The sequence below is a fragment of the Sciurus carolinensis genome, chromosome 1 (assembly GCF_902686445.1).
Source record: "Sciurus carolinensis chromosome 1, mSciCar1.2, whole genome shotgun sequence".
Lineage (NCBI taxonomy): Eukaryota > Metazoa > Chordata > Mammalia > Rodentia > Sciuridae > Sciurus > Sciurus carolinensis.
The window spans coordinates 156,903,836-156,931,118 of NC_062213.1; the positions used below are offsets into that span (position 1 = coordinate 156,903,836).

At 41.4% G+C, this 27,283-nt stretch overlaps 1 protein-coding gene across 1 annotated transcript in view; it reads right to left on the reverse strand.

Annotated features, from left to right (window-relative positions):
• Positions 1-15,031, reverse strand: part of Cachd1 (cache domain containing 1) — a 216,731-nt gene extending 201,700 nt beyond the window's left edge. Inside the window, exon 1 of the mRNA XM_047549751.1 lies at positions 14,779-15,031. Coding sequence (XP_047405707.1) covers positions 14,779-15,024 — 246 coding nt within the window. The 5' untranslated portion in view covers positions 15,025-15,031. The remainder of the gene's footprint in view (positions 1-14,778) is intronic.
• Between the last annotated feature and the right edge of the window lie 12,252 nt (positions 15,032-27,283).

The following is a 27,283-nucleotide window of genomic DNA, read 5'->3' on the forward strand; positions in this document are numbered from 1 at the left end:
TAGTAAGATTATAGTTAAACCATGAAAAAAGTTAGATATTAAGGTGATTTTTTTTTTTAAAGTACAATGAGATACCACGTCACACATGTTACAATGATTAACATTGAAATGACTGCTTCTACCAAGTTCTGGTAGGACTGTGGAGCTATCAGGACTCTGATGGTCTGATGGGGAAACAAAGTGACACAAATCTTTTGGAAAATAGATTGGAAGTTTCTTATGAAGTTTAACATACACTTAACATAGGGCATCGCAATTTCACCCCTAGAGATATAAAAATTTATCTTCACACAAAAATTTGCATGTGCATGTTTGAGAGTAGATTGATAACAGTGAAACCCAAAGGTTCCTCAGTTGGTAAGTGGATAACTGTGGTACCTACATACAACCAGATATTATTCAGCAATAAAAAGGAACGGACTGTTGATACACACAACATGGATGAACCTCAAATGCGCTGTGCTAAATGAAAGATGCTGGACTCAAAATGTGTACCACAATGCTTCTATTTATATGACCTTCTGGAAAAGGCAAAGCTACAAAGATGGAGAATATACTTGTGGTTTTTAAAGGTTCCAGGTGGGGGAAGGACTGGATACAAAGTGCAGCACCAGACCATTTGGAGGGTCAAGGGTACTGTCATGGATCTTATCTGTGGTGGTGGCTGCATGACTGTATTTGTCAAAATTCACACAGCTATGCAACAAAAGTGTATATTTTCATACCCACTATCAAGAAAGAAAAAAAAAAAAAAAAAAAAAAAAAAGCTGGGGCCCAGTGGTGCATGCCTTTAATCCCAACTACTTGGGAGGCTGAGGCAGGAGGTTGCCAGCATGGGCAACCTAGCAAGACCCTGTCTCAAGATAAAATTTGCAAAAAGATCTGGATTCATAGCTCAGTGGTAAAGCGCCCTGAGTTCCATCCCCAGAACTGCAAAACAATGACAACAGTTACAACAAAAACAAAAATGTACAACTACCATAGGAGCAACTTCACTTCTGGGTATAAAACAGAGACTCCAACAGATATGTGTACAGCCACATTCACAGGAGCATTATTCATAATATCCCAAAGGTAGATAGAAGCAACTCATATATCTGCCAATGGATGAATGGACAAACAAAATGTAGTATACACATATGATGAAATATTTGTTAGCCTTGGAAAGGAAATTCTGACATGTTCACAATATGGAGGAAACTTGAAGGCACTATGCTAAGTGAAATAAGTCAGTTACAAAAGGACAATTACTGTATTATTCCACTTACACGAGGCACCTAGGCTAGCCAAATCCCTTTACAGAGAAAGGAGAATAGTGGTTACCAGGGGCAGGAGTGAGTGGGAAACGGAGAGATGTTGTTTAATAGGTATAGTTTCTGCTTAGGGAGATAAGAAAGTTCTGGAGATGGATGGTGGTGAAGGTAGCACAATAATATAAATGTACTTGATGGCACAGAATTTTATACTTAAAAGTGGTTACAATTGAAAATTTTATGTTACGTGTATTTTGCTACAATCGTAAAAGTGAAACTAAAAATGAATGTTTGATGCACTTCACAAGGGTTTTGCTCTGAACTTTAAAAGGGATCACTGCTTTTTCCTGTAAGAAAAGAGTACATTTCATTATATGCAAATTTAAAAATAAACAAAGGTGACAGACTGGGAGAGGAGAACTCCTGAATGCTTAGTGTAGGACTTCATGTGCAGAATTGACCCTAGACATTTACTTCATCAAGAGTAAATGTGGGAAACATGAATATTTTTTAAGAATATGTTAAGAACAATTCAGCTACACTTATATTCTTCTCCACTTAACATTTTAATGAAGCTAGAGAGGTTGGTTTGTTTTAACTGGAAAAGAAACAAAAGGCCTACCACAGATTTCCTAGCTTCTAGACCTCTTTAGACCCAGGGGAAACTCGACTAGTGCTGATGGGGAAGAAGAATCCAAACTGTCACTTGAGGACACCCTTCTGCGATGTGCTGTCAGCAAGTGGCTTTCTTTCAGTTCTTGAGTACCCCAAGGTCCTGCCATTCAAATCTAGAAGGTTCTGCCCTGTTGGAATGCTAGCTGCTTGTCCCTCTCTGAGTGGCTCCTTCCTACACAACTCAGCTAGTCCCACTGACCCACCCACATCCAGTAAGCACTTACTGAGTGACTCTAGGAGCCAAGCACTATTCTATAGGAGCACCACAGTGAACAATGCCAGGCTCACCTGTGACGGTTGGGAGAGTGACAATCACTTGAACTGGGTGAGGAGGCAGAAGGAGGGAAGGCAAGAGAGTGCTGTTTTAAAGAGGGAAGGTTTCTTGCCCCTCCAGCCAAGGAAACAGCAAGTTCAAAAGTTCTGGGGCAGGGCATACTGAGAGCGTTCAAAGAATAGTGCACGGGGAATGGAAGAAGTAGATGAAATCACAAAGGTAGCAAGGGCCAGATCCCATCCCCTTATGGAGGCCACTGGAATTTGGGATTTTATTCCCAGGCAAATGGAAAGCTTTAGAGAGTTCTAAGCATAGCAATGACATACATAATCTAATTTATATTTTAATTTTCATCTTTTTGAGGTGCTGGAGATCAAACCCAGGTTCTCACACATTCTAGGCAAGTTTGAGTACTGGGCTATACCTTCAGCCCCCAACTTAAATTTTTAAATGATTCCCCCATAGTCTTTCTAAAAGTCCTGTATTTCACAACACTACTCAAAATTTATTATTTATATTTATTTATGATTATTTGTTTAATGTCTATTTCCACCAGCAGTCTAAATATTCTATAAGAGAAGGAATTATCTCTTTCTCAAATTCAAGACCAAGCATAGTATCTGACCCATAGTATGTGCTCAATATTTGTTAAATGAGTTAACTTATAAATTTTAATCCCTATGTCAGAGTAGATCTACATACACATAATTTTTAAATACATTCACATTTTAAAAAAATTTTTTTTACATTTCTAAATGTAGCCCACTTTCTCTAGCACAAAAAAATTAGACATCAGATCTAGTTAATAATTACTTGGAGTCCTAGTGTTACATATTGCTTTAGGTACTTTTATTTATCCAAAACATTTTAAATCTTTAGTAGCAAGTAAAGGGTCATGGACATTTCACAATAAGTCTGGTGGAAGTAATGAAATTGACACATTAAATAGTAGTAAAAGTAATTTGCTAAATAGTACCAAAAGGTAATTTACAAAGTTACAAAGTCTTTTTTTTTTTTTTCTAAGAGAAGTTACAAAGTCCTTTTTGCTATAATAACTTACAAAGTTACAAAGTCTACCATTTTAAAATGGCTGGGCAGTTCTTGTGGTCCCAACTTTGAGTACTCCCAGCATGTCACAGACAGTGCTAACCACACCAAGGCTCTACAATGTCTGGGCTCTTTCCTGCAGGAGCTCAAACTCTAACAACCCTCATCGCTATGTGCTTTCCTTTTTGCGACTCTCCCATCTTTATTATCTGAATATACACACATGCAAATAAAAAATAAATTTCTAGATCTCTTTTCTGGTAAATTTACACTATCTCCAGAGATCTCAGATTTAAAACACTCATAACAACCAATCAGCACACAGAATTGTCCTTCCCAAGGCTACTAAAAGTGCAATTCTCCCTTTCACAGAAGCATTAGTGAAGTCAACTCTGGATCAAAGAGCCAATATTGTCAAACAAAAAACCCATTTTCCAGGTTTTCCACCAAAACCATCCAGGATAGCAACAACTCTGTGACTAATATTTCCTCAGGGAGGGAACAGAACAAGCAGCAAAAAGCACACAATGCTCCTCTTCTAGAGTGGCCAAGGACATCTCATTCAGAGAAGACAAGGCACCTAACCCCATCAATACCACTGTCCCTGGGCTGCTGGAGGAGGTACCGGCTGTAGAAACGGTAATAAAGTGGATGGTATAAAGACAAAGGAGGCCTCATGGGGACCAACTCAAACAGACACAAAGGTCTCATGAAGCTTTATGAGTTAGCAAATGATTGAGGATGGACTAGAATTCCAATAGGTCTTTCTATTTCTCAGAGATGAGTTGATTAACACAGAAGAATTTTTTAAATATTTAAATATGCATACTTACTCTGCCACTAACGTGGACAAAAAAAAAAAAATCCTCAAACCACTTATAAATATTTTACATTTGTATCAGAGAAATGATATACTTCAACCATATTTTTCATGGTTATATACAGCACAGTAATTGCCAAGTCTTTATGGCTTCTCTGTGATTTTCTTTCCTATATAGAATTCTCATTTTATTTTCAATAACATGGAAATATGAAGACTCTTTTAAGCTGATTATTTTTATAAATGAAGTTGGGGTGGACTGATGAATTGGGGTATTCATGGATCATTAATTTCTGGCCATCTCTCCTTTGAATGAAGATTTTTAAAGAAAGCAAGCGAGCAAAGTTGGCCATCATATATGAGACTCAGTTTATGTTGTTCCCTTAACATAAGCCTTATCAGCTCTGCCACAGCTGAAGTGATTCCAAATTGCTTTATGACACACTTGGATTTTCTCCTGCTAATAATTCCTCCTTCCTGCCCATGACTGGCAGGCTTCCTCCACACTGCAGTAATGCGGGACAGCTAATTATCTACCAATCCACCTTGCTATTCCACACTTGGCAACTTTTATCTGCACAGGACAGCTGCACTCCCGGCGTTTGAAGTAAAATGTCAGTCTCTGCTAATGCAACAAGACTTACATCACTAATGATGTCTCCACACTTTGAAGCAACAACTCAAAGCCTAATTAAAAATTCAGATTCATTCTCACCGGCTTGCCCATTTTTACTGCCCTTTCACCAGGGCCTCGAAGTATTTTTTAAAATACTTCATGAAAAAAATAAAATTAAAAAAAAAAAAATTCAAGGAGACTCAAGCAAGAAAGTATGCCGTCTTGGACTTTGTTTCGGTTGGAAGAGAACCAAGACATTATCGTGCACAAGATAAGAATTTACTGACTTCTACACTGCAATTACAATGAAGTATAATATTTCCAAGGAAATATGGACCATAAGCTATTTTTCAGTTGATCCACTCTGGTATTTAGTTGTTGGAACTTTTCAAACAGTAATTAACTCAGTTGACTATGTGAATATTAAGTAGAGGAAAACTACCTTAGACCTCAGACAAAAAAAGGCAAGGTAAAGAAGTACTCAGATCACATTTATTGTTTCATCATTAAACCAAATAAACAACTCCTCCAAAGTAATAATACCATTGCAATTAGAGGAGAGAGAGAGAGAGAGAGAGAAAGAGAGAGACTTCATACTCTTAATAACTAGGGAGACATGTTAAGTCATGGAGTACAATTTCAAAATAGAACTTCACTGAAAATTACAGGTGGAATTTCCTTCTGTGGATTTTACATAAACAAATACCAAACAAACAAAGTTGTTCTTCCCTCAAAGCTTTTTTTTTTTTTTTAAATGCTTTACCTTTGTAATAAAAACTTTTTTTTTAAATTTTTTTTTTTAGTTTGACAGTACAGGTTCATAGTGATAAATAATTATTGGTCAATTAAATGTGCTTTTTAAAAAAGTCTCAACAACATTCTACAAGTCTCAGAAGTTTTAACTTTCTTCAGTGGCTCAATGAATTTTAGGTACTTAAGTTAAAACTTGAAAAAAAAAATCTAGTCAGATGTCAAATGATCAGCTTTAAATTCTCAACCATAAAAATACCTAAACTCACTTTCTTTTCAAAAGAAGAATGTGGGAACTGAGAGTATAGGTCATTGGTATAGCACTTGCCTAGCATGCAGGAGGCCCTGGGTTCCATTCCCAGTACTACATACATGCACAAATAAGAATGTGTACTAAGAAGTTCCCTTTCTCAACCTAAGGAATGGGAAAATGAGGTTCCCACAGTATAACATCATGAAAAAAACTAAAAAACTACAACTAAAAAAAAAAAAAAAAAAAAAAAAAAAGTCCTAAGTCACACCTTGAGTCCAAACCCATCACTTAACTACTGGTATGATCTCCAGAGAGGCACTTTCCCATCAGGCCTCAGTTTCCATACAATGGATCAACTGTAAAATGGGGGTGGTCCTTTCCAGTTTTTATGGTACCTAGTGATCTGACAGTTCAAGGAGAAAAGGCTGGTCAAGGGCAGAGCTGCTTAGTCTGGATTGGCACAAAGACTAGAGATTCATCTCAGCAGGTGGGTGATCTGACAACCTATCTTTGGGCGTCCTCCTTGAACTGGACTCAGGGAGGTGGAACCCAGAAAAAGTAGCAGGCTCTAACAACTGACGATTGCTAACAGTGTTTCCATCCTAAACCATTTCTGCTGTGTTTCCTGGGTTCTAAGCTTTCTCCAGATTCTTGTTTCCTTTCCCCAGCATACCACTTCTAAATACAAAGAGGTCAGGCCCAAGAAGCAAATAGTTCCCAACTACCTGATAAGCTACTGCCAGTCATGTGAAACATGGTTCTCACCAAATTGAATAGGTGAGAGCCTATTTTAAAAGGTGGCATATAAAGGGAGAGAAAGAAATGGTGTACTACCAACATCCTTGAGGCCTCATCTAGCCCGCCCATCTAGCCTGCCCATTCAACGATGGTTGATTTTCACAGGGCAGTAGCTGCCTTTCTTGTTCAAGCCAGAGGGAATTGGGTGTTCTAAAACCTGTCATAAAGCAAGTCTTGACTGGTATGAAGACTCCAGGAATCCCACTGGTTGACTTCTATCTATTTCTCTAACCTCTTCTCATGCCCTCCTACCCTCAGTTCTCTAAACCCCAAACCTTAATGCCATTTTCCCATTCCTCAAAGGTGCTATGCTTTCCCTCCACAAGGAGACTTCTGGGAACTCCATTCTGACCAAACAATTTCTATCCACTTTCTCAGGAAAGCTTTTCCAGAATCTCTCCACAGTCCAGGTTAAGGTAACATCCCTGACATACTTTTCCAAGCATCCAGAAACTCCTGTCTCATAATCAGATTACGATGGAAATTAATTGATGGATATCACAGGTCTAACATAGTACCTGGCATGAAATAAACATCCAACAAATATTTGAAGTAATTATAATGACAAGGAGCTCATCTCTCAAGGTGGTTCATTTTAGAACTGTTCATCACAAAGTTCCCCTTTATATTACTTAGAAATGCTTTCCCCCCGACCTGTGCATAAGCACCAGCTTTACTTTCCAGAACCCACTGAGTAATTCTAACCCAGACACTGAAAACTGGTGGCCTCTGCCCTAATCCAGCACACAGACATGTTTGGTTTGGACCAAACAGTGTTGTAGGGTTTCCCACTCCTAAATCTGAATTACTTGCCAATATTTTAAGAATCAAGAGACTTCATATAAAAACCAGATATTCTGCTTCTTCTGAAAAACAGAGAGATGTAATAACACTGGTCCCAGAACTGCCACCAGGCTGAGTAGCACCTGTCCTTCTGCAGCCCTGACATGTGCCCTCTGGCTGACAATATTTAACACCCCTCTCTTCTGACCTACACCTGCTTCATTCATTTTGTCTAACTGACCTCTGTAAACATTAGTTTTAGCAGTCCTGGGAATACTCTGGCTCCCATAGTTTGGCATTTCTTTCTATACACTGTCTTGAACCATCCAAGTTGGTTTAGCCTCCCTGATGAAGACAGGCACTCTCAGGGGAGGCACAGGATGTCCCCTGTTACTCCTACAATCTTCTGGCCTGATTCTGTAGTGAGGCCCCCAGGAAACATCTGCTGACAGCCAGGTCACATTGTACAGGTCAGCTCTTCCCTTTCAGTCCTCCCCTGTTTGCAACTTACAGCTTATCTTGCCTTGTTCTTTCCTTACCCTGCCTCTTCTGGAAGGAAATGGAACAGGAGGAGCAAGCACAGATGTGGTTCATGATGCATCCACATATCCAGACTAAATGCCAACCATCAGAAAACAAGGAACTGCACAGCCTTATGACATGAAAATGAGGGCCAGAAGATCCCAACAGGGAGAAACCCAGAGGAGCTTCTAGAGAAGCCTGGTATTGCATCTGGAAGAGTGGGGAAGTTGCTGAGCAAGGTACTAGCCATTCAAGAGATGGAGCTCTATGTAGCTCAGTGGTAGGCATTGGGTTCATTCCCCCATTCCCCCCCCACACACACACACAAAATAAAGGTACTAGCTATTTATAAAGACCTAGGGATCACAATGGTTTTGTTCAGACCTTGCACCATAAAAATTTTTAAGGATATACCATCCCAAATGTGTGTGTGTGTGTATTTATATAATTGATACATACTTTATCAATTGAAAATTCTATACACTAGTGAACCAAATACTATTTATATTATAAAACATTTAAAATATAGAAATAAGAATGCAATTTAAAAATGACATAAATGAGCTGGGCATGGCAGTATATGCCTATAATCCCAGCTACTCAGGAAGCTGAGGTAGGAGAACTGCAAATTTAAGGTCAATCTCAGCAGTGTACTGAGACTGTCTCAAAATAAAAAAAATAAAAAGGTCCGGGGATGAAAAGTTGGAGATGAAATTTTGATATCTGAATCATGCTTCAAAATAATCTGGGGGAAGGGGAAAAGCAGGTGGAGGCAGAGGTAGAGAAAACAACAAAAAATGAGGTTGGCCACAAGCTGATAACTGTTTTAACTGGGTTAGAGAGAGATGCACTATCTTACACTATTTTCTTTACCTTTCCATATTTTTAAAAAGTCTCTTTTAAAAGGTTAAAAGTTAATAAATAACTATAAATAGCAAGTTTAATATTTTCTTCAGAAACCTCAAAGGATGGTTTGGCACCATATGTCTGAAGTGTGTGCACTGCCCCCTAGAAACACTGGGGCAGGGGACTGAACACACTGAAATATGCACTTTCTAAAGATTAGATTTTCCTTAAGCTCAGGAGATAGGTTTGTTGCATTCCAGGTTCTGTGCCCTGAGACTAAACAGACTTCTCCCATATTTATATTTCTATTTACTGACTCCTCTCATGTTAGACCTTATGCTATAGACAAAGTTGTCTTTTAAAATGTATTTCTCCCTTGCTGGGCACAGTGGTGCACACCTGTAATCCCAGCTATAGGGAGGCTAAGGCAGGGGGTTCACAGATTTAAGCTAGAATGAGCAGCTTAGAGAGACCCTATCACAAAAAGGGCTGGAGATGTTGCTCAGTGGTAGGAAGCCCTAGGTCCAACCCGACCCCCCCCAAAAAAAACAGAAATTCCCCTTGAACTATATGAAGAACCAAGACACTGAAGTTCAGTGGGATTTAATAATATGCCAGAAGTTACACAATTAATAACCAGTCAAGTCAAAATTTGTGTCCCTATTTTTCTTCATATTTTGAATTTCAATAAGTTCTTAAGCTAGGTCCAAGAAGGTCCAAAATAAATCTCAGTCCACCTAATACCCAAATTCCAGTTTTGAAAGGTTCCTGCCTACTCATCCACTTAAGCTCAAGGAATCACCTCCGCAAGCAGCAACCAAAAATAACACCAGCATGTTATAAAGTGTGAAACCATCTCCTTCCCCAAGACTTTCCAAGACTGAAGTACTATTGGCAGGAAAGACATAATAAGCACAAGGAATCAAGCCAGCTAATGCAGGCAATAGTGAGGAGGAAGTCAAAGCAAGATTAAGCACAACAGGAACAGTCTATCATAAGTCATTCAACATGTTTTCTACAGGGGGCTTATTTTTACAAAGTTCAACTCAGAGTAATCCATTAATGATCAGTTTCAGTTTTCTCCTGCTCCAAATATTCAATTTCAGAAGAAAGCAATATGTTAGATTTTCCACTAAGACTTATATTGTACAGAGAATCATAGAATTATTTGCAGATAGAGGTGATTTTTATCCCCTAAAATATTCTATATTGCACAAGCACACACTGAATTCATTCAAAACCACACCATTCCTGATATGGTACACATGAGTCAGGGGACAATGCATACCTCTTCTAAATACAATGACAACTCAGCTTGCAGCTATACTAGAATCACCAATATATTCACGTCCAATAACCACAGAAAGGTCAGGTAAATGACTGAAAAATAAATAAATAAATAAAATGAATCAAAGCCACTCTTCTGTTGAGTTCAAGATATACCAGCTACCTTGTCCATGCCACCAAAAGAAATTAAAAATGTCTAATGACTGCTGATGTGGTTACCTTTCACTTCTAAGGCTGCAGCCACTGCTTTCAGGACTACCCTTTGCAAGTGGACATTTTACTAAAAGGACCAAGGGCAAAGTAGCTGACTTTGACCATCAGAGGGGCTTAAGCAAAGTTCCTCTGTGGTCATATAATATCCTGTTCCTTCCCTACCACTGCACTAACCTGCTTCTGTCTACTGCCTCTATGTCCCCTGCTAAACCCCGTATCAAAATGACTCTTGTGTCTATTCTCATCATTAGTTGAGAGATAAAGGATATGCACCAGATCTTGGTTGTTTTTTAACACTAGTATGGTCTAATTCAAAATCCTTCAGAGTAGCAGCCCCCCAAAAGTTTGTTGGACATATGCAAAAGTGAACAGTGAGTTTCTCTATTGCATCGCTGTTTACTGCACGCACTGGGGACTTGCTTTTTCACTTTCAGCCATGGTCACTATTTACAACATTGCTTTCTATTTTCAATGGGCACGTCTATCCAGATGATCCCTTAGTTCCTGAAGTCACTGTGTCCTGGCTGCTGCTCTTTCTTCAACTTGAGATGAAGTTCCAGTTTGTGCTTCTCCTCCCCCTTCCCCTTCCAGGCCCCATACAGCAGCTGTCTGTCTGAGCAACCTGCTGGTGTGTCTGCCAAGTTCATACTGAGTGTGCCCAGCCCAGTAGAGTGCGTTAGAGCTAACACTAAGGCGGGCACACTGGCCATCTGCCAGGCTCTTGCTGTGAGGAAGCCTGTATTGTCATATAATGTTAAATGGGCCTTATAAGTGCCTGGTGAAATGACTCCCAAGGCAGATATGCCTTCTAACAAGTAGGCATTGTTGCTTGACTGTTTTACCTGTTCAATCTTATCTCCTCTTCCAGAAGACAAACTCCTAAAGAATTGTGTTGTAACACTTCCTTGTAAACCCCCTGAACTACTAGCATACTGCTTGGTAAGCTTTCAGTTGTTATTTCTCCATTTAAGAGCAACCACATCCATCAGCCACAGCTTAACCTAACAGTTGCCTTCACATGCTCTACTTCCATTAAATTCACAAAGCAAATCTCTAGGAAGAGTTGCCATCCCCAATTTTACAAATGAAATCACTCAACTTGCAAATGGCAACACTGGAACCCAGGCTTCCAAACACCTGATGTGGGGTTTCTTTCTACTGCATGGAGATGCTGCTTGATAAAAACGTGTTGCATGAATGAATAGGCAGAAACAAGTCACCCTGGTCACATTCTGTGCTCCCCAGACTACAGTGTTGATGGCTTCACTCCACCAGACCCCTGAGGAGATAATGATTAGGTTTTTGACTTTTATCCATGATGTATGATGTCTGCTGCCAGGGGGAGGCATTCAGTGGCAGCTTTCCCAGGGCACTGGCAAAATTGGTTGGTGCAAATCATTTTTAAGATTTAAAAAAATTTTTTTGCCCATTATTAAAAAGAAAACATTAAAAAAAAAAAAAACATGATTAGGTAGCCTTCATTAGAAAACTTTTCCAAGAAAATTTTAAGATAGACCTCTTTTCAAACTGTCTTCTCTATCAGCCGGAACAAAAACCACATCATGGGAAAGCATGGTGCTAAAAGACAGCTTCATTTTTGCTTTGTTAAAATGACCCCTCACAACCTCCTGTGAGCAGGATATGCTACAATTTTAACTGCTACAGGTAGGCCTTATTGGAGGACTACTTTGCAATTTTTCAAAATAAAAAAATGTCTTTGGAAGCTGGGCATGGTGGCACATGGCAGTAATCCCAGCTACTCAGGAGGCTGAAAGAGAAGATCACAAGTTTGAGGCATCACCCTGGGTGACTTAGTGAGACCCTGTCTCAAAATAAAAAATACAAAGGGCTGGGGATGTTAACTTGTTGGTAGAGCCGAACAAAAAATGTCTTTGGAGAATGTCAGCAGTGCAAGTTATTTAAAAGTCTAAAATTTTGCTTTTTACAAATAAACTGAACAACAGAAATTTTCTCATAGAATGAGATGTTGACCTGAAAGGTCACACTGCACTAAAATGCCAAGGTCAAATGAAGAACTGATCCCTTAACGGAAGAAGGCTTTTTTTTTTTTTTTTCCTGCAAAGAGATGTAAGCTCCTGTCCCAATCATCTTTGTATGGAAGTCTGACCTAGTTCATTTAATGGGGTTATCTACCTCTGAATCACTGATCAACTTTATATCTGCAAAAGCCAACATTCCAAAAGGGAGGGCTACATAATCTACACTTTAGGCAAGTAACCCCACATTAATTTCAGATCTGCTGAACAAGTCCCAAAGGTTTGCAGACAAGAATGTGAGGTTCACAATTTTTGTTCTGAAAGCTAGAAATCCAAATGGCATCATACTTCATTTTACAAGTACTTCCCCCTAAAGTTGGCAGTCTAACTAAATTAAAAAGAGACTCTTCCCCCAATTTCCCCAGAGAAATGCAAGTGGCAGATCAATGTACAGCTCAAGAAGAGGAATTTAAATACAGTATGTGCATCTTCTTTCAAAAAAAGAGAGAAGCCACTTCACATTTTGCCAGACAAAACCCTGTCCACAGGAGGTCAGTTTCCACAATGAGGTTGCAAAGGTGTTAGAGAGAGGCCAGTTGGGAGGAGATAAAGGGCCATTTGGGCACAAACCCCCCATGGTTTAGAGCTTTTTTTCTAAAGTGTCTCCTTTTCAACCGGGAAGCCTTTTAAAACTACATTTGCTTTGGATCCCTACCTGAATGACAATGTGTTGGGATCCAATTTCACCTTTTGTCAAGGACAGGGTGAGAAACAGTAAAACGGCTGTCAGAATCTTAGCAAAAGCAAGTCCTTAGACTACAGGAGAAAGGGGGAACCCCCTAAAGTCCCTTGAACAGCCCCAGTGATGAGATGAAGGGGGCAAATGCCACCTAATTCCAAAAGCAAAGTTGAAAACTGTGATATATTAAATTTCTTTTGTTAAAAAAGGTGGCTCTGTGCAAAAAATACAATTGTTTGTGTTCTGAATGAAACATTAGTGGAAAGAAAACCCTAGTTTTCCATCTCTTCCCAAAAGTCACTTCACTCCAAAGAACTTAGAAAATGCATATGGAAAAATATATATAAATGAACTAGAGGCTGAAAGATATGCATAGAAAAGGGCAGTTTAATGATGTCTCTTAAAAGTGTACCTATTATTATGTAAATGAAGAAAATCCGACTCTATTGCACTTCAAGGCCCGCTGTCTGCAAATAAATGTAAAATTACCTTTCAAGCAAAATATCCACTCCTCAACCTCCCCTCTTAAAAAAAAAAAAAAAAAAAAAAATCCAGTCATCATTGCTACAGTGGGGAAGGTCTGTGTAACTTGTTTTAGGAAAACTGTATCCTCTTGGGAGGAGCCTGGGATGGGGGTAGGGGTTAAATATATATATTTTTATATATCTATATGTGTGTGTGTGTGTGTGTGTGTGTGTATATATATATATATATATATATATATATATATATATATGTCAGAAACCTGAATCCCAAAGTAATTCCAAACACCTAGCCCCTGGGAGATGGAATAGTCACAGCAGGATGGAAATCAGAAACCTATTCCAAGAACACATTCCTGGAAACTTCGCTCTTTCGAAGACCACATTCACCACCATTATTGTTGTTAGAATGTACCGTATAGGAGAACTGTGTTATTGTAGTAAGAATGTTATACCAAAGGTTTCAGACTCGGAATGTCATCTCAACCTTTCCTAATGGATTGGGCCTTCTGGGCCAAGAAGATTAAAATAACGGCGAGATAGAATCTCCAGGTGGTTACTATTGAGCAATTTTTACTACTCTGGGTTATTTTAGTAACATCATCAGGATTCCTTATTAGCCGCGGGCGATTTTTTCTGTGAGCCCCCCGTCTGGGGAGGACTGAAACGGTAAACAATCTGGAGAAATGGGAATCCTATTCACTTTGCTCCCGTGTTCATCTCCTCTCCAAAGGCACACAAAACAAAAATCATACAGCAGCAAAAGCGGAAAGCAACAAAAAGAGTCCCCCCACCGGGACCAGAGCCGGGAATCTATTAGGCCAGCCCCTCCCCCAAAGCATCGGGGAGGGGAAAGGGGGCGCGGAGGCTGCTCCGGGGCAGCTCTCCTCTGTGACTGAGGGTGGCCCAGGAGCAGCGGGGTAAGCTCTGGTACTCTCCCTTTCTGCGCCCATCCGTGAGCCACGGTCCAGAAGACATTACGAGGTGGTGAAAGGGGTGGGGACCTCGAAAATCGCCAAAGCCAGGAGGGGTCGACTGCCCCGGGATGGGGACACAAAGAAAGCAGGGGAGTTTGCAGGGGTGGCAGTGAAAACACGCCTGCTGAGGAAATGTGTATAGCTCAGAGAAAGAGGTGCGAGGAAACCGGAGAATTCAGGCCGACAAAAATGAGTTGGTGCTCAGAAAAGGGGTGCGGTGCAGGGAAAGTGGGTTCCATGTAGAGGGCAGGGAGTTCTGCAGAGGAGAAAGCGGGGTAGATGAGTGCATTCGAGAGGGGTTGGCTGTAGTCTGGGATCTGTGCAGAGGGACAGAGCCGTCCGGCAGGACAGGGAACTCTGCACATGCAAAAGGGGGGTCGGCTCTGGGCAAAGGGGAAAGGCAGAATACCTGGCAAGTTCCGGTGCACGAAGCGGGGGTCACTTACCTGCATGGTGACGACCCCCAATTCTTCGGCCGCTAGCCTCCGCATCTGGCTCGCCAGTACTTGAGCTTCGTCCAGGATGGAGAAGTCGGCGTCCGCCACAGAGCCCAGAAGCCAGCACGAGAACAGGCAGAGCAGCCAGAGCGGCGGCCGGGGCGCCCCGGCCCCGGCCCAACCAGGCGAGCCCGGACCGCGGAGGGCCAGGGCGGCAGTCCCTGCCGTCTCCTCTTCCTCCGGTTCGCGGGCCATGCTGCCTCAGGCCACTCCCCGCCGACCGGCTCCAGGCGCGGGGAAGCGGGAAGGAAGCCGCCGGAGGTGCGCCCAGGGCCCGCTCGGCGCACCCCACAAAACTTTCTTCCTCTTCTGCACTCTCCTCTCTGCGCCGCGGTGGCGGCGGCTCCCAAACTTAGGGGGCGCCCGGCTACAGCGCGGGAGCGCGGGCGGCCACCATCGCCAGCCTGCGGCGGCGGGCGGGAGAGGAAGCAGCCGCCGGAGCGCACTCAGGGAGCCCGGCACCCGCAAGGCTCTGCGGCGCGGCGGGCGTCTCGGAGAGGCGCGGCGCCCAAGGCCGGGTGCGCGGGCGGCGGCGGGGCTACAGGCGCAGCCGCGAGCCGCGCAGCTTTCGCTTCCCCTGAGTCCCTGCGCTGCGAGGCCGTAGCCGCGGCAGTAAGGGCGGGCGGTCGGAGGGCAGGAGGAGGAGCGGCGACCGGCTGCGCGCTTGGGGCAGCCACAGAACGAGGAGGGAGAAGGGAGGCTTAAAAAACACACAACTGAAAGAAAGAGAAAGAGGTGGGGGAAAGGGAGGTGTCTGGTGCCACCACGCTGCGCTCCGGCTCCGTGCACTTCCCGGCTCCGCCGCTGCAGAGGCTGCGGTGATTTATGGAACCAGGGAGAGAGGCGGGGAAAGTCCCTCCGTCGCCCCTCCTCTTTTTTTTTTTTTTTTTTTTTTTTCTGGCTCCCGCCTCAGGACCGGCCCCCGAGACTCTGGGGGCCCTAGAGCAGCCTCTTCTCAGGTACCAGCCTAGCCGCGGGAAGGGGACCACTGGACCTTCTCGTGGCAGGACACAGAGACACCTCCCTGCCCCAGCTGTCACCGCCTCCGCCCTTGCGAGAGATTCCGGAGTCCCACCCATGCCAGGTTCCACCCGTCAAAAGTCCCTTTAAGTTCTAGGACGCTGGCTTTTGCTTGGCAGAGATTTGGGGAGGAGGCGACTGCCATTTGAACGTTCACTCCCTTTCTTCGAGCTTATTAATAACAATAGCTCGCCCTCATGGAACCAACAGACTTCTTTTTGTAACGAGCTACCGTGTGCCCCACACTGTGCTCTGGGGTCTGTATATATTATCCTTTAATTCTCACGACATTCCTAGAAGTACATATCTTTATCCTAAAATTTTAGGTAACAAAGACTAAAGCTTAAGAAGGTGGAATAAACTACTGAAGGTCACCCAGGGGATAAAAGACAGATCCAGAATTTAAGCACAAGTCTTATTCCAAGACTCTTGCTCTTAAACTCGACAGTTCTGTCTCTCTTGGAAAATGAACCATGTGATTCCATCAAGAGCAAAAGCAAAAACAAAACTGAACCAGATCTCATCATACACACATCTGTTCTCCCAAGCCTGGGCAGGCAGGGTTAACCTTCCTGTTTGCTCCTGATTCCTGGTTCAGGCTCTCTCAGAAATCACCTGTTTGTCCAAAACAGACATTCTCCTTTCCATGGACTGTGAATTTGGGGTTAGTGAGTTTCTAGAAAACAGGCACAAACAGGAAGATGAAAGGGCTTGCCTAGGGCTACCTACCAGAGGTGGTAGCAAGACTAGAACCTGGATTTAGTGCTCTTTTCACTTTACAGTGAAATCTTCTGTCTTAATTTTTTGATCATTTTATATCTTGTCTTATAAGCTTTCCCTGGTCCAGCTTACCTCTTCATGATCATTTCTCTCTTCTGAATTCCCCAATCAGTATTGTGAGTTACATTAGTATATGTTTTCATTTTGTGACATTCTCCACTCTATACCCCCATGTAACAGGCACATCAGAATCTTGGCAGACCCTCCTTTAGTATCTGCAATGCTTGTTTTGTTTAGTAGAACTGGAGTGAGCTTGTTGAGTGCAGGGCCAATCCCTTCACCTCCACCGGATCCACATGAACACATAGTAGGTTTGTGGAAAAATTGAATTAATAATGGAATAAAAACCTACTTGTGTGTTTTCTATCCCCGTTGTTGAACTGATATTTGTTGGAGATAATCCTAAACTGTTTTCTATTGTTATACCTTTGCCTATGATAGTTAATTAATGGGACAAAACACATTAGTCCATGTAGTAAGTGGAAGAGAAAAGAACAAATATAATGACAGTTAACATTATTAATTTTTGGTTGGATTTTTCAAGGTTATCATCACCAAGTTGTCACAAATTTCTAAACTCTCCTTTTGAAACTCCTTCTCAATGACTTCTCTTCCATTGCTCCTCTTTGGTGTATTGGCATTTCTTAAGATTCTAATCCTTTATCAGTTTTTATTTTTTCACTCTAAGGTTCTTCTTTTTGAATTTTTACTGCCCCCCATCCCACCCTGTGGTACTCCTGGGGATTGAACCCAGGGCTTTTTATATGCTACACAAGCATTCCAAGGTTCTTTTGGAAATCTCTCAACCATACCCATTCTTTTTTTTTTTTTTTTTTTTTTTTTGCGGTACTGGGGATTGAACTCAGGGCCTTGTGCTTGCGAGGCGAGCACTCTACCAACTGAGCTATCTCCCCAGCCCCATACCCATTCTTCTGATTGTTACCAAGACACCTTTTACATCTCAGTTTCTGCATCTGCACAATGTAAACTATACCAGCCAGAGTTTTTGTGAAAAGACTCATAAAGCCCTTAACATAATGCGTAGGACATATGACCATATGATGGCACAAAAATCATGAATGAGCTCAGAAAGGCCACCAGAGGGAAGAGAGAATGGAGCACACAGGACCTGTGCCCCATCACAGAGACTATCACCAAGACCAAACTAACTTATTTCAGAACATTCCCATTCCAAATCCAATCCACATGTTCAACTAATAGAATCTTTTCCCCTTTTTGTCATAACTTAAGATCAATTATTCTATATCAAGAGGACACTATTAGTTGTGTAGCTATTTGAACAATGAAATGATGAAAAAACTGGTAAGTGTGCCACAACTTCCCTAGAAGACATAGGCCAACATGAAACTTGTCTGATGGCCTTACCTTCTCCCCAGAGTGCATGTGTAGCCTTGGTCATAACTGAACTGAACAACAATTCACCATCTGCTTCCTTTCCAGAAGCTCCACACTTAACACGCAGCCCCATAGTTGTCCATCTGCAAATGTTTTCCCATCTTAATGTTTCTCCAGGTGTGGTCTATCACCATCTACAGCAGAATCAACTCTCAGTGACTGTGTCTACCTTGGTCACTGGCAAAGAGTCTAGCACAATTCCACACTTTGAGTAGAAACCCAAGAAATGGTGAACCAAAAATTGGGAAAAAATTTGGTGAAAGCCATGATCACTAATACTGTGCAAAAAATGCACTGACAGTTTTGTTTCTTGACTGCTAACAAAGAATGAACCAAGAGTCCTCATTAAACTGGCTGTTCTACTACATTTAGGAGGTGGAAAGCCACTTCAGTGACAGGCCAGATTCTGGTAATGATTAGCTGAGATGTTCACCACAGAAAAAAATCTGTGTCACACTCTGTTGAGGAACTCTTGATTAGATTTCCAAAAATGTGGTATGGAGTCTCCAAACCACCACATTTCCCCTTTGTATACTCTGAGGTGAAATAAGGCCCAAGTTAGCAATAAATGCTCAGCCCCGTACTGCTGTCAGGCCTTCCATCCAAAACAAGTGGCTTCAAACTATACTGGTGGGGAACTTGAGGGAGCTCAGGAAAGTAGAAACAGTAATGCAGAGCAGAAATCAGCACAGGGTCATTAACTTCTATGAGACTATGAATCGCAGCAAGTGTGATTTATTGTTAAATAAATGGAAATGACTAATAATCTAAATTGAATCCTATAACAGATCCTCCCTGTTTTTCATATTTCTCCTGCAGATGTTGCAAATCATCAGATTTCCCATTTCCTTTCCATTCAGGGACCAGGAAAGATAGTATAACAGCAGTAGATATAAATTTCTGAGACATTACCATGGGTTGGGTATTACTATAGGGAAGGCAACATTTCATTCCTGAGCCCTTAGTATGTTTCTTGTATCCTAGCATTTAAGCATCAAAACAGAGAAGACAAGATTTTTCTGATTCTATTCACAGGGAAACAGACTCGGGAAAGTGAAGGAACTTGACCAGGTGTATAGGCTACTAAGCAGCAGAGCTGGGATACAAACCTGTGATAGAAAACTCAGTTATTTTGTCATTTTTATTGTGTACCTCTCTAAGAAAAAAGGAAAGGCAATCAAAATAATTGGTGCCCATGGATCTCTGCATAAGAAACACCCTTATATCCAAAGAATCACAATTTTTTCCTGTGTATTTCAATAGCATTTTTTGAGCATTTGATATGTAACAATGATTTTGCTGGATGCTAGTGTTACAAAGATGAATACAATTGCTTGTCCTCAAGAACTCCACAGTTACTAGGGAAGACAGATTCCCCCCACTCCCCGCCCCATACTTGGAATTGAACTCAGGGGCACTTTACCATTTAGCTACATCCCTGAACCTTTTTTATTCTTCATTTTGAGAAAGGTTCTCACTAAGTTGTCCAGGCTGACCTCAAACATGAGATCCTCCTGTCTCAATCCTCCCAAGTACCTGGGATTACAGGTGTGTACCACAGTGTCCAGAAAAGACAGAGAATTTTAAGAGATAATATTACTTACAGCAAGTGCCCTCAGGGCCTTTTTAATACTTGTTGTTCCCTGTGTCTTGAATATTCTTCCTCCAAATATCTGCATTTCATTGTCAAGAACCATGAAGGACTTGGGACATTTTTAGTCTCTTTGCAAGTCAACAATTCAGTCCACTATAGCCTCTTGGATGCTGTCAGAAGACATGAGACTTTCATGTAAAAGACAAAGGACTTTATTGCTCACAGCAATAGCGGTATCCAGAGTATCAGCATTCATGCCTAAGCTCCAAGACCTGATTCCCACAGGCAATGTGAAGAGAGCCAGGTGACGCCTGTGTGCATCGGGCAGCACTGAAGAAGAGGAACCCAAAGCTTAGATAACCTGAATCTTCTATAATGAAAGGTAAACAAAGTGCCCGTTGCCCTAGAAGGAGATATCTTTAATGTACTGGACAAAAAGCAAATTTCCCCTTTGCTTCAAAGAGAGACACTATCTCTATCTGGCAAGACTGTTCACTAAGCAAACAATTTTAAAAATATACTCCAGAACAAAAGGGCAGTTATTACCTTGCTCACTAGGCAAGCAGAAAGTAAAAAAAAAAAAAAAAAAAAAAAAAAAAAAACTCTGAAAAATTGTTTCCCTACATCACCTAGTCTGTGCTCAGATCATTCCTGGCCACTCCATTTAGAATTGTGATTCCTATTATCCTTGCTCCAGGAACTCCCTCCACCCCATCTTTCTATTTCACTTATGTGGTTTCATTCTAAATTAATATAGATTTTTTTTACTTATTCTACTTATTTAAGTTCTATGCAGGCAATGGCTTTTGTGTGCTTTGCCAACATGTCCTTAGTGTCTAAAATAGTGCCTGACACATAGCAAATGCTCAAGAAATACTTGCTGAATTAATAAAATAATATGGAAAGGTCTAGATAGGCGGTTAGGCACCTGTTTTTATGGGAAGGTAGGAGGGAGGCACTTAATGTAATTGAGTAGGAAGATCACAGAAGGCTCCCTAGCAGACATAGCAGCTGAGGAGTGTCAACAAGGGTAAGTAGGTATGAGTGTGTGTGAGGGGGGAAGCATCCCTAGAGAAGAGAAAATCACTCCAAAAATGTACAAAGACCAATACAAGCAAAAAAAGAAAACAAGAAATTTGGGATTTCTATAACATCAGAGGGGAGAGGCAGCAAATGAGGCTGTTGGTAAAGACAAAGGCTTGATTTTTGGCCAAGGGACTTGGGCTTCCTCCTGCCAGGGATGGGGTGGCAGAAAGTGTTTTAAGTGGGGGAGCGACATTTAGAAAGATTACATTTTAATTTGTGGAAGATGGTTTTAAGGCAGAGATCCTGACCCACAGATTCAGTGACTAAACAATGAAAAGTACCTAAATATTTGTGAAGAGGCCATTGAAATTTCTGAAGGAAAAGTGTCATACAGGTTTTTATTTAAAACAAAACAAAAAAAATAAAAACACACCAAGAGCTTTAGTCAGATTCCTCAGGATTTTATAATAAACATAATAGTAAAAAGTTAATCATAACTTTAGGTAGTCCTAGAAAGCAAAGAGCAAGGCCAGGTACAGTAGCACACACCTGTAATCCCAGCTGCTTAAAGGCTGAGGCAAGTTCAAAGCCAGTCTCAGCAACTTAGTTAGGCTTTGAGAACTTAGCAAGGCCCTGAGCAATTTAGTGAGACCCTGTCTCAAAATAAAAAATAAAAAGGTCTGGAGATGTGGCATAGTAATTAAGTACCCCTGAGCTCAATCCCAGTTCTGAAAAAAAAAAAAAAAGAAGCACAGAGCATGAATTGACAATCAGTTACTCATTTCTTTATATTAAAGTCATGATAATTTCTTTCCATAAGCAGTATAGTTCTTTTCATCCTGCCAAAGTTTAAAATGTTTCTAAAAGGAAGTTTCAGAGTAGTAGAAAAATCAGTAAATCAAAGCAAAGCAATTGTGGTGTGATCATCTGCTATATTTAAGGGACTGCACTACTTTCTCTGAGTATTTCCACTGGGTAGGGAGACAAGACTCAGAAATACACAAAGTGAACCAGCAATGAAAAATTTGAAGCAGCAATGAAAAATTCAATCCCTTTATCAGGGCTGCAATAGGATAGATGGAACAAAGCAAATGAACTGCACAGGCACTTGTTACATAGTGAAATGATGACTATATGTGGAATTAATATTAGTGGCTAAGTTTTTGAGTTGCTACTAAGTTCTACACATGATGCTGTGTTTTAAATGGAGTGATTACATTTAATCCCTATAACTCTGTGAGTCACGATAAGAATAGCTAACATTTATTGAGCTCTCACTAGATTTTAGCACAATGCCAAATGTTTTAAGTGCATTACTTTATTTTATCCTCCCAAATAACCTGTTTTGTAGATGCAGTTATTCCCATTTAACCAACCAGGAAACTGAGGCTGACTGAGGCAAGACTAAATTTTGCTTAAAGTTTCAGAAGTAACATGTAATGGTGTCATTTAAATCCAGGTCATCTCTCTAAATTATGATGCTGTGTGCCAAGAGGCTGGTATTGTGATCAAATCCATTTCATGAAGGAGGAAACTAATATTCAAGAAAGTGGGTCCATGAACACATATCTGAAAGCCAAAATAGAGGAATTTAACCACAAAACAACCTGAAGGATCAGAAACACTGACAGTATAAATGTTATATTTTATCAATGTCATCTGGCCAACTTGAATTTGAATTATTATATGAGTAACTTCATGGTAAATGGGGCAAACCAGATTCAGATTTAAAAATTCCTTATCACTGGCTCACACCAGGCACTTTACATACTAGAGAGCAAGGCATTACTCTTAGCAGCTTACTGCTTGGTGGTAAGGACAGATTCTGAATCAGCAGCTGCAAGAACAGGTAACACCCAGTGAGGAATTTTACAAAAGGCAGACACTATGGTGCATACTTTCAGATCAGTGCTCATTTGTTCCACAATTTTGGAGAATTCTAGAATCCCTACTGCAGTGAATGTATGTACTGAGCACCGTAAATTCATCTACAGCCGCAGGGCTCAAGAAACTTCAAGTGCCCAAGCAAGCCCTTCCTAGCACTGTATTAATACCCTATGGAATCTTCCAAACAAGTCTGGAGGAACTCATGTTTCAACTGCCATTCATCACTTCAGTTTTCCCAGGTCCTTAAGTCCACTTGACTCCAGATTCCCACCTCCAGCACCCCTGGGTTTGATAAGCCATGCTGGACCCACTCGTTCAGGATTCCCTTCACGTACATTTGGATTTTTCACTCTCTGGCACTAGGCATCCTTCTCCTTAACTCACAGCACTGACTGAGCAGACCTACTTCCTGCCTGACCATCCCATGAGAGAGGGAATTGAGAGTTCAACCTGAGGGTGTCAAGGTTGAAATTAAAGAGTCATTGTTTTAGTCCTCTTTTTTGAACCTGATTAAATAATTTCATTCTCCATTATTTGTCAGTGATCCCACATTATCTTCAGGATGAAATGGAAAATTTTAGGAACACAAAGACTTGCACAACTTGGATCTAACATGTCTCTATTTCCCCAACCACCCTCTTGCCAGCAGGCACCTATATCCTGTACATCAGTTGAAATAAGCTACTCAAATCTCTGACTCTAGTGCCTTGGTTCTATACTTCCCTGTCTTTGTCTAGTTGGTTCATTTGCTTGGAATTGCTTTTTCTCACCACATAAGGATCTTATTTTTGGAGATTAAGCTGGTGTTCTGGTTAGCTTTTTCATCACTGTCACCAAAACATCCAACAAGAACAACTCAAAGGAGAAAAAGTTTATTTGGGACTCATAATTTCAGAGGTGTCAGTCCATAGATGACCAATTCCAATTCTCTGGGCCCAAAATGAAATATGTCATGGAGCAAGGGCCCAGTGGAGGAAAACTGTTCATCTCATAGTGGGTTCAGGAAGTAGAGAGAGGCAGATGGGGGAAGGGGGTCACAGGGAAGATGCACCCTTCTAATGCACATATCCAGTAACCCCACCTCCTCTAGCCACACCTCATAGTTACCACCCAGTGAATCCATTCAAACTAACTAAGACAGGCTGCATAGGTAACAGATCTTTTCTTTTCTTTTTTTTTTGGTTCTTGGCCTTATGCTTGTGAGACAAGCACCCTACCAACTGAGCTATATCCCCAGCCCCAGTAACAGCTCTTATAATTCAATCATTTTACCTCTTAATATTTCTGCATTAATAGGAACTTTTGGGGGAGCCTCATATTCAAACCAGAATATTAAACCCCTGGCCCCCAAAAGCTCATGTCCATCTCACAATGCATAATGTATTTAGCCCAACTCCAAGAGTCCCATAGTCTCAACAGTTCCAGCATTGTCCAAAATTCCAAGTTTAGTCTTCTCTTAGACTCAAGGCAAACTCTTGGCTGTGAGACCCAGTAAAATGCAAAAGCAGTTACATATATCCAATATACAAAAGCACAGGCAAATATTCCAGTTCCAAAGGGAGAAATGGGGGCATAGAAAGAAGGAATGGGGCCACAGCAAAACTAAATCCCAGCCAGGCAAACAGGCCCAGTGACTCCATGTATGCACAGGCACATGGCAGGGAGATGCAATCTCCAAAGAGCTTGGGAAGCCCCACCTGTTCAGCCTTTCTGATTGCAGTACACATGGACTCTTTTTTTCCCCACAGCCAGCAGCTTTCCTCAGCAGACAACACACATTATTGGCATCTCTTAATTCCTGGGGCTTCTCTTCTAGCTTCAGTTACACCTTCACAGGTTCACTTATCATCTTCTCAGGGCAGTCTACAAGGACTCTGACCCTACTACACTTTGCCTGGCCTCCCAGGCCTTCCTTTGAAATCTTGGTGGAAACCATCATGACACTCTAACTCAAGCCTGTATTCCTGCAGAACCAGCATTACCTGGATAATGCCAAGGTCTGCCACCAGCTTATGCATTAACTGGGCCCCCTGATATCATGGTTGCAGCAGCTTCTGAGTGCCTGTGTGCCTCAGCAAGGTGAAAAACCTTCCTAGGACCCCAAATGTGAGCAGGACACCCCATGAGCTCTTCTCAAGGGTCTCTTCTAGACCCCTGAGCATGGGTCTTGCAAATGGGTGTGGTCTTGCAAACTCCTGAGATTTCTTGAAACATCTTTCCTATTTGCTCCTGTGCAAAGTACTTAGCATCTCTGTAGGGAATATAATCTCTTCAACAAGCACAACTTTCTAGGCCCCAGTTTTGCAAGTATTTTTCTGGCAAAACTATAAGTTTTAATATACTTAACTCTGTTTTCTGCTCCTGATTTTCACAGTAAGTCTGGCCCAAAATTGCCAACAATATATATATCACTGGCTGAATGTTAAGTTGCCTTGAAATTTCCTCCACCAGATTAATTAGTCCATTGCTTTTCAGCCTCACACAAAAAATCTCCAGACATGGGGAGAAAATAGACAAGTCCATTGCTATGAGTGTCTCTAGTCCAATTTCCAATAGAGTTCTCCATTCCCTCTGAAAGCTTATGAGTACAGTCTTCATTGCTGTTGGCATTCTGGTCTTCTGAACTCCCACCAGTATCCCCCACTAAACTCTACTTACAACATTCTAAAGATCTTCCATCCTGCATTTCCAAACTTTTCAAAATCCTTTTCACAAACCATTTCCAAAGGCTTTTGAACCAGTTAGGTTAGTCACAGCAATGACTCTACTCTTAGTACCAATTTCTATTTTAATTAGCTTTTTTCTTGCAGTGACCAGAACAACCAGCAAGAACAACTTAGAGGAGGGAAAGTTTACTTGGTGTGCACAGTTTCAGAGGTGTCAGTCCATAGATGGCTGACTCCATTGCTCTGGACCCAAGGTGAGGTGGAAAGACATAGCAGAGGAAAACAGGTCAGTTCATGGTGGGGTCAGGAAGCACAGAGTGAGAGGAGGAAGGGGCCACAGTAAGATTTACCCTTCCAGGGCATATCTCCAGTGACTCATCTTCTCTAGTCACACCTAAAGTTACTACCCAATCAGTCAATTCAAGCTACGATGGACTGATTAGGCTACCCCTGTGATAATCCTATTGTTTTATCTGAATATTTCTGCAACAACAAGAGATTTTGGGGGTCATCTCATATCCAAATTATAACAGTTGGAACACCCCCCTCCCAAAAAACCAAGCAGAGATAGATGTCTCTTCTTGATGCTCCCTTGGCCTGCGCCAGGTATCACCTTTCACTCTGCATTGTACATGATAACCCTTGCAAGCTTTCTGAGAGGATAGTCACTTCCCTTAGGGGAAAAGCAACTTCTCTGAAGCCTTTTAATATCTCATCTCTCAGCAGCAAATGACACATAGTGGGAGCTTAATCAACATTTATGGAATTAAAAACTATGTGGATAAATATAGTAGTGAATGAATGAATACTTTCTGGAGATTATTAAATATTTACAGAAATACCCACATTGAATACTTACAGGGTTCAGGCAGATCACTGGCCATGTGGGGCACATATCCTGCCTAACATGACCTCTTCTTTAGGCACATGATGTTCCTTGAAGATGCAGAAGAAGGGTAGACAAACCATCTGCTTTCTTCTTCAATAGGCGAAAATGTATTCCTTTTTTTTTTTTTTGTATTTCCAAATAAGGAGGCTTTACAACTTTCCCCCAAAGTACTAACCAGTAAGATTAATATTAAAATATTAAATTTATCTTCACCTTATTGAGTTTTCTGCTGAGTTTCTCTCCCCATCACCATGAGAGCAAAAGCCATATTATTCACATGTTCTGCTTATCACTTAGCACATGGTGGGTGTTTAATTAGTGTTAAAAGACTAATCATAATATGTAGATGGTAAAAGAAAAAGTTATGCAATTTTAACGAAGAGTTCAATAACAATTTTCTTTTGGAAAACACCATCAATGTAAAACAAGATTTCTTATTTATATAACACTGTCTTTCCACCCCATATCAGTAACAGGAGAAAAACAGAAGTTCATGTCACAATCAAAAAAGTATTTAGCACCCATAATTCCAACTACTCTGGAGGCTAAGGCAGGAGGATGGCAAGTTCGAGGTGAGTCTCAGCAACTTAGTGAGATCTTGTTACAAAATAAAAAATAAAAAGACTGGGAATGAAGGTTGGTGTTAGAGTATCCCTGGGTTCAATCCCAAATTACTCCCCCACACACACTACATACAAAAGGAATTCTGTTCGCAGTCCTCCCTGGTCTGGTCATTCATTCATTCATTCATTCATTCATTCATTTGTTTATCCAGCAGTGAATAAATGAATGAATCTAGGGCTCCCGGTAAGTCAGGCACTCTGGTTATTACTCCAACTCTGTTTCAACCCTTTCGGTGCCCCTTGACTTTCTTCCTCAGAAGTTCCTGGTAGTTTTGCTGTTCTCCACTGTCCCGGTCCTGTCTACTGCTATAAAGCAGAGGTGGCTTACTATAACTTTGACAGCTACTTCTGGATCAGGATAGACATTGGCTGAGATCAGTGCTCCTTCGCCCCGCTGTCCTCCCCACCATGCTGCCACAGGGTTCTAGGGCTGGTGTCCACAGCTGGCATCACTGACCTGCTCCTGGGAGCCACGTGCAGAGTCTGCTACACCTAGGGATTCCCATCCTCATTTGGTGCCTACAAAAATTGACGAAGGAGACACTATTATTAT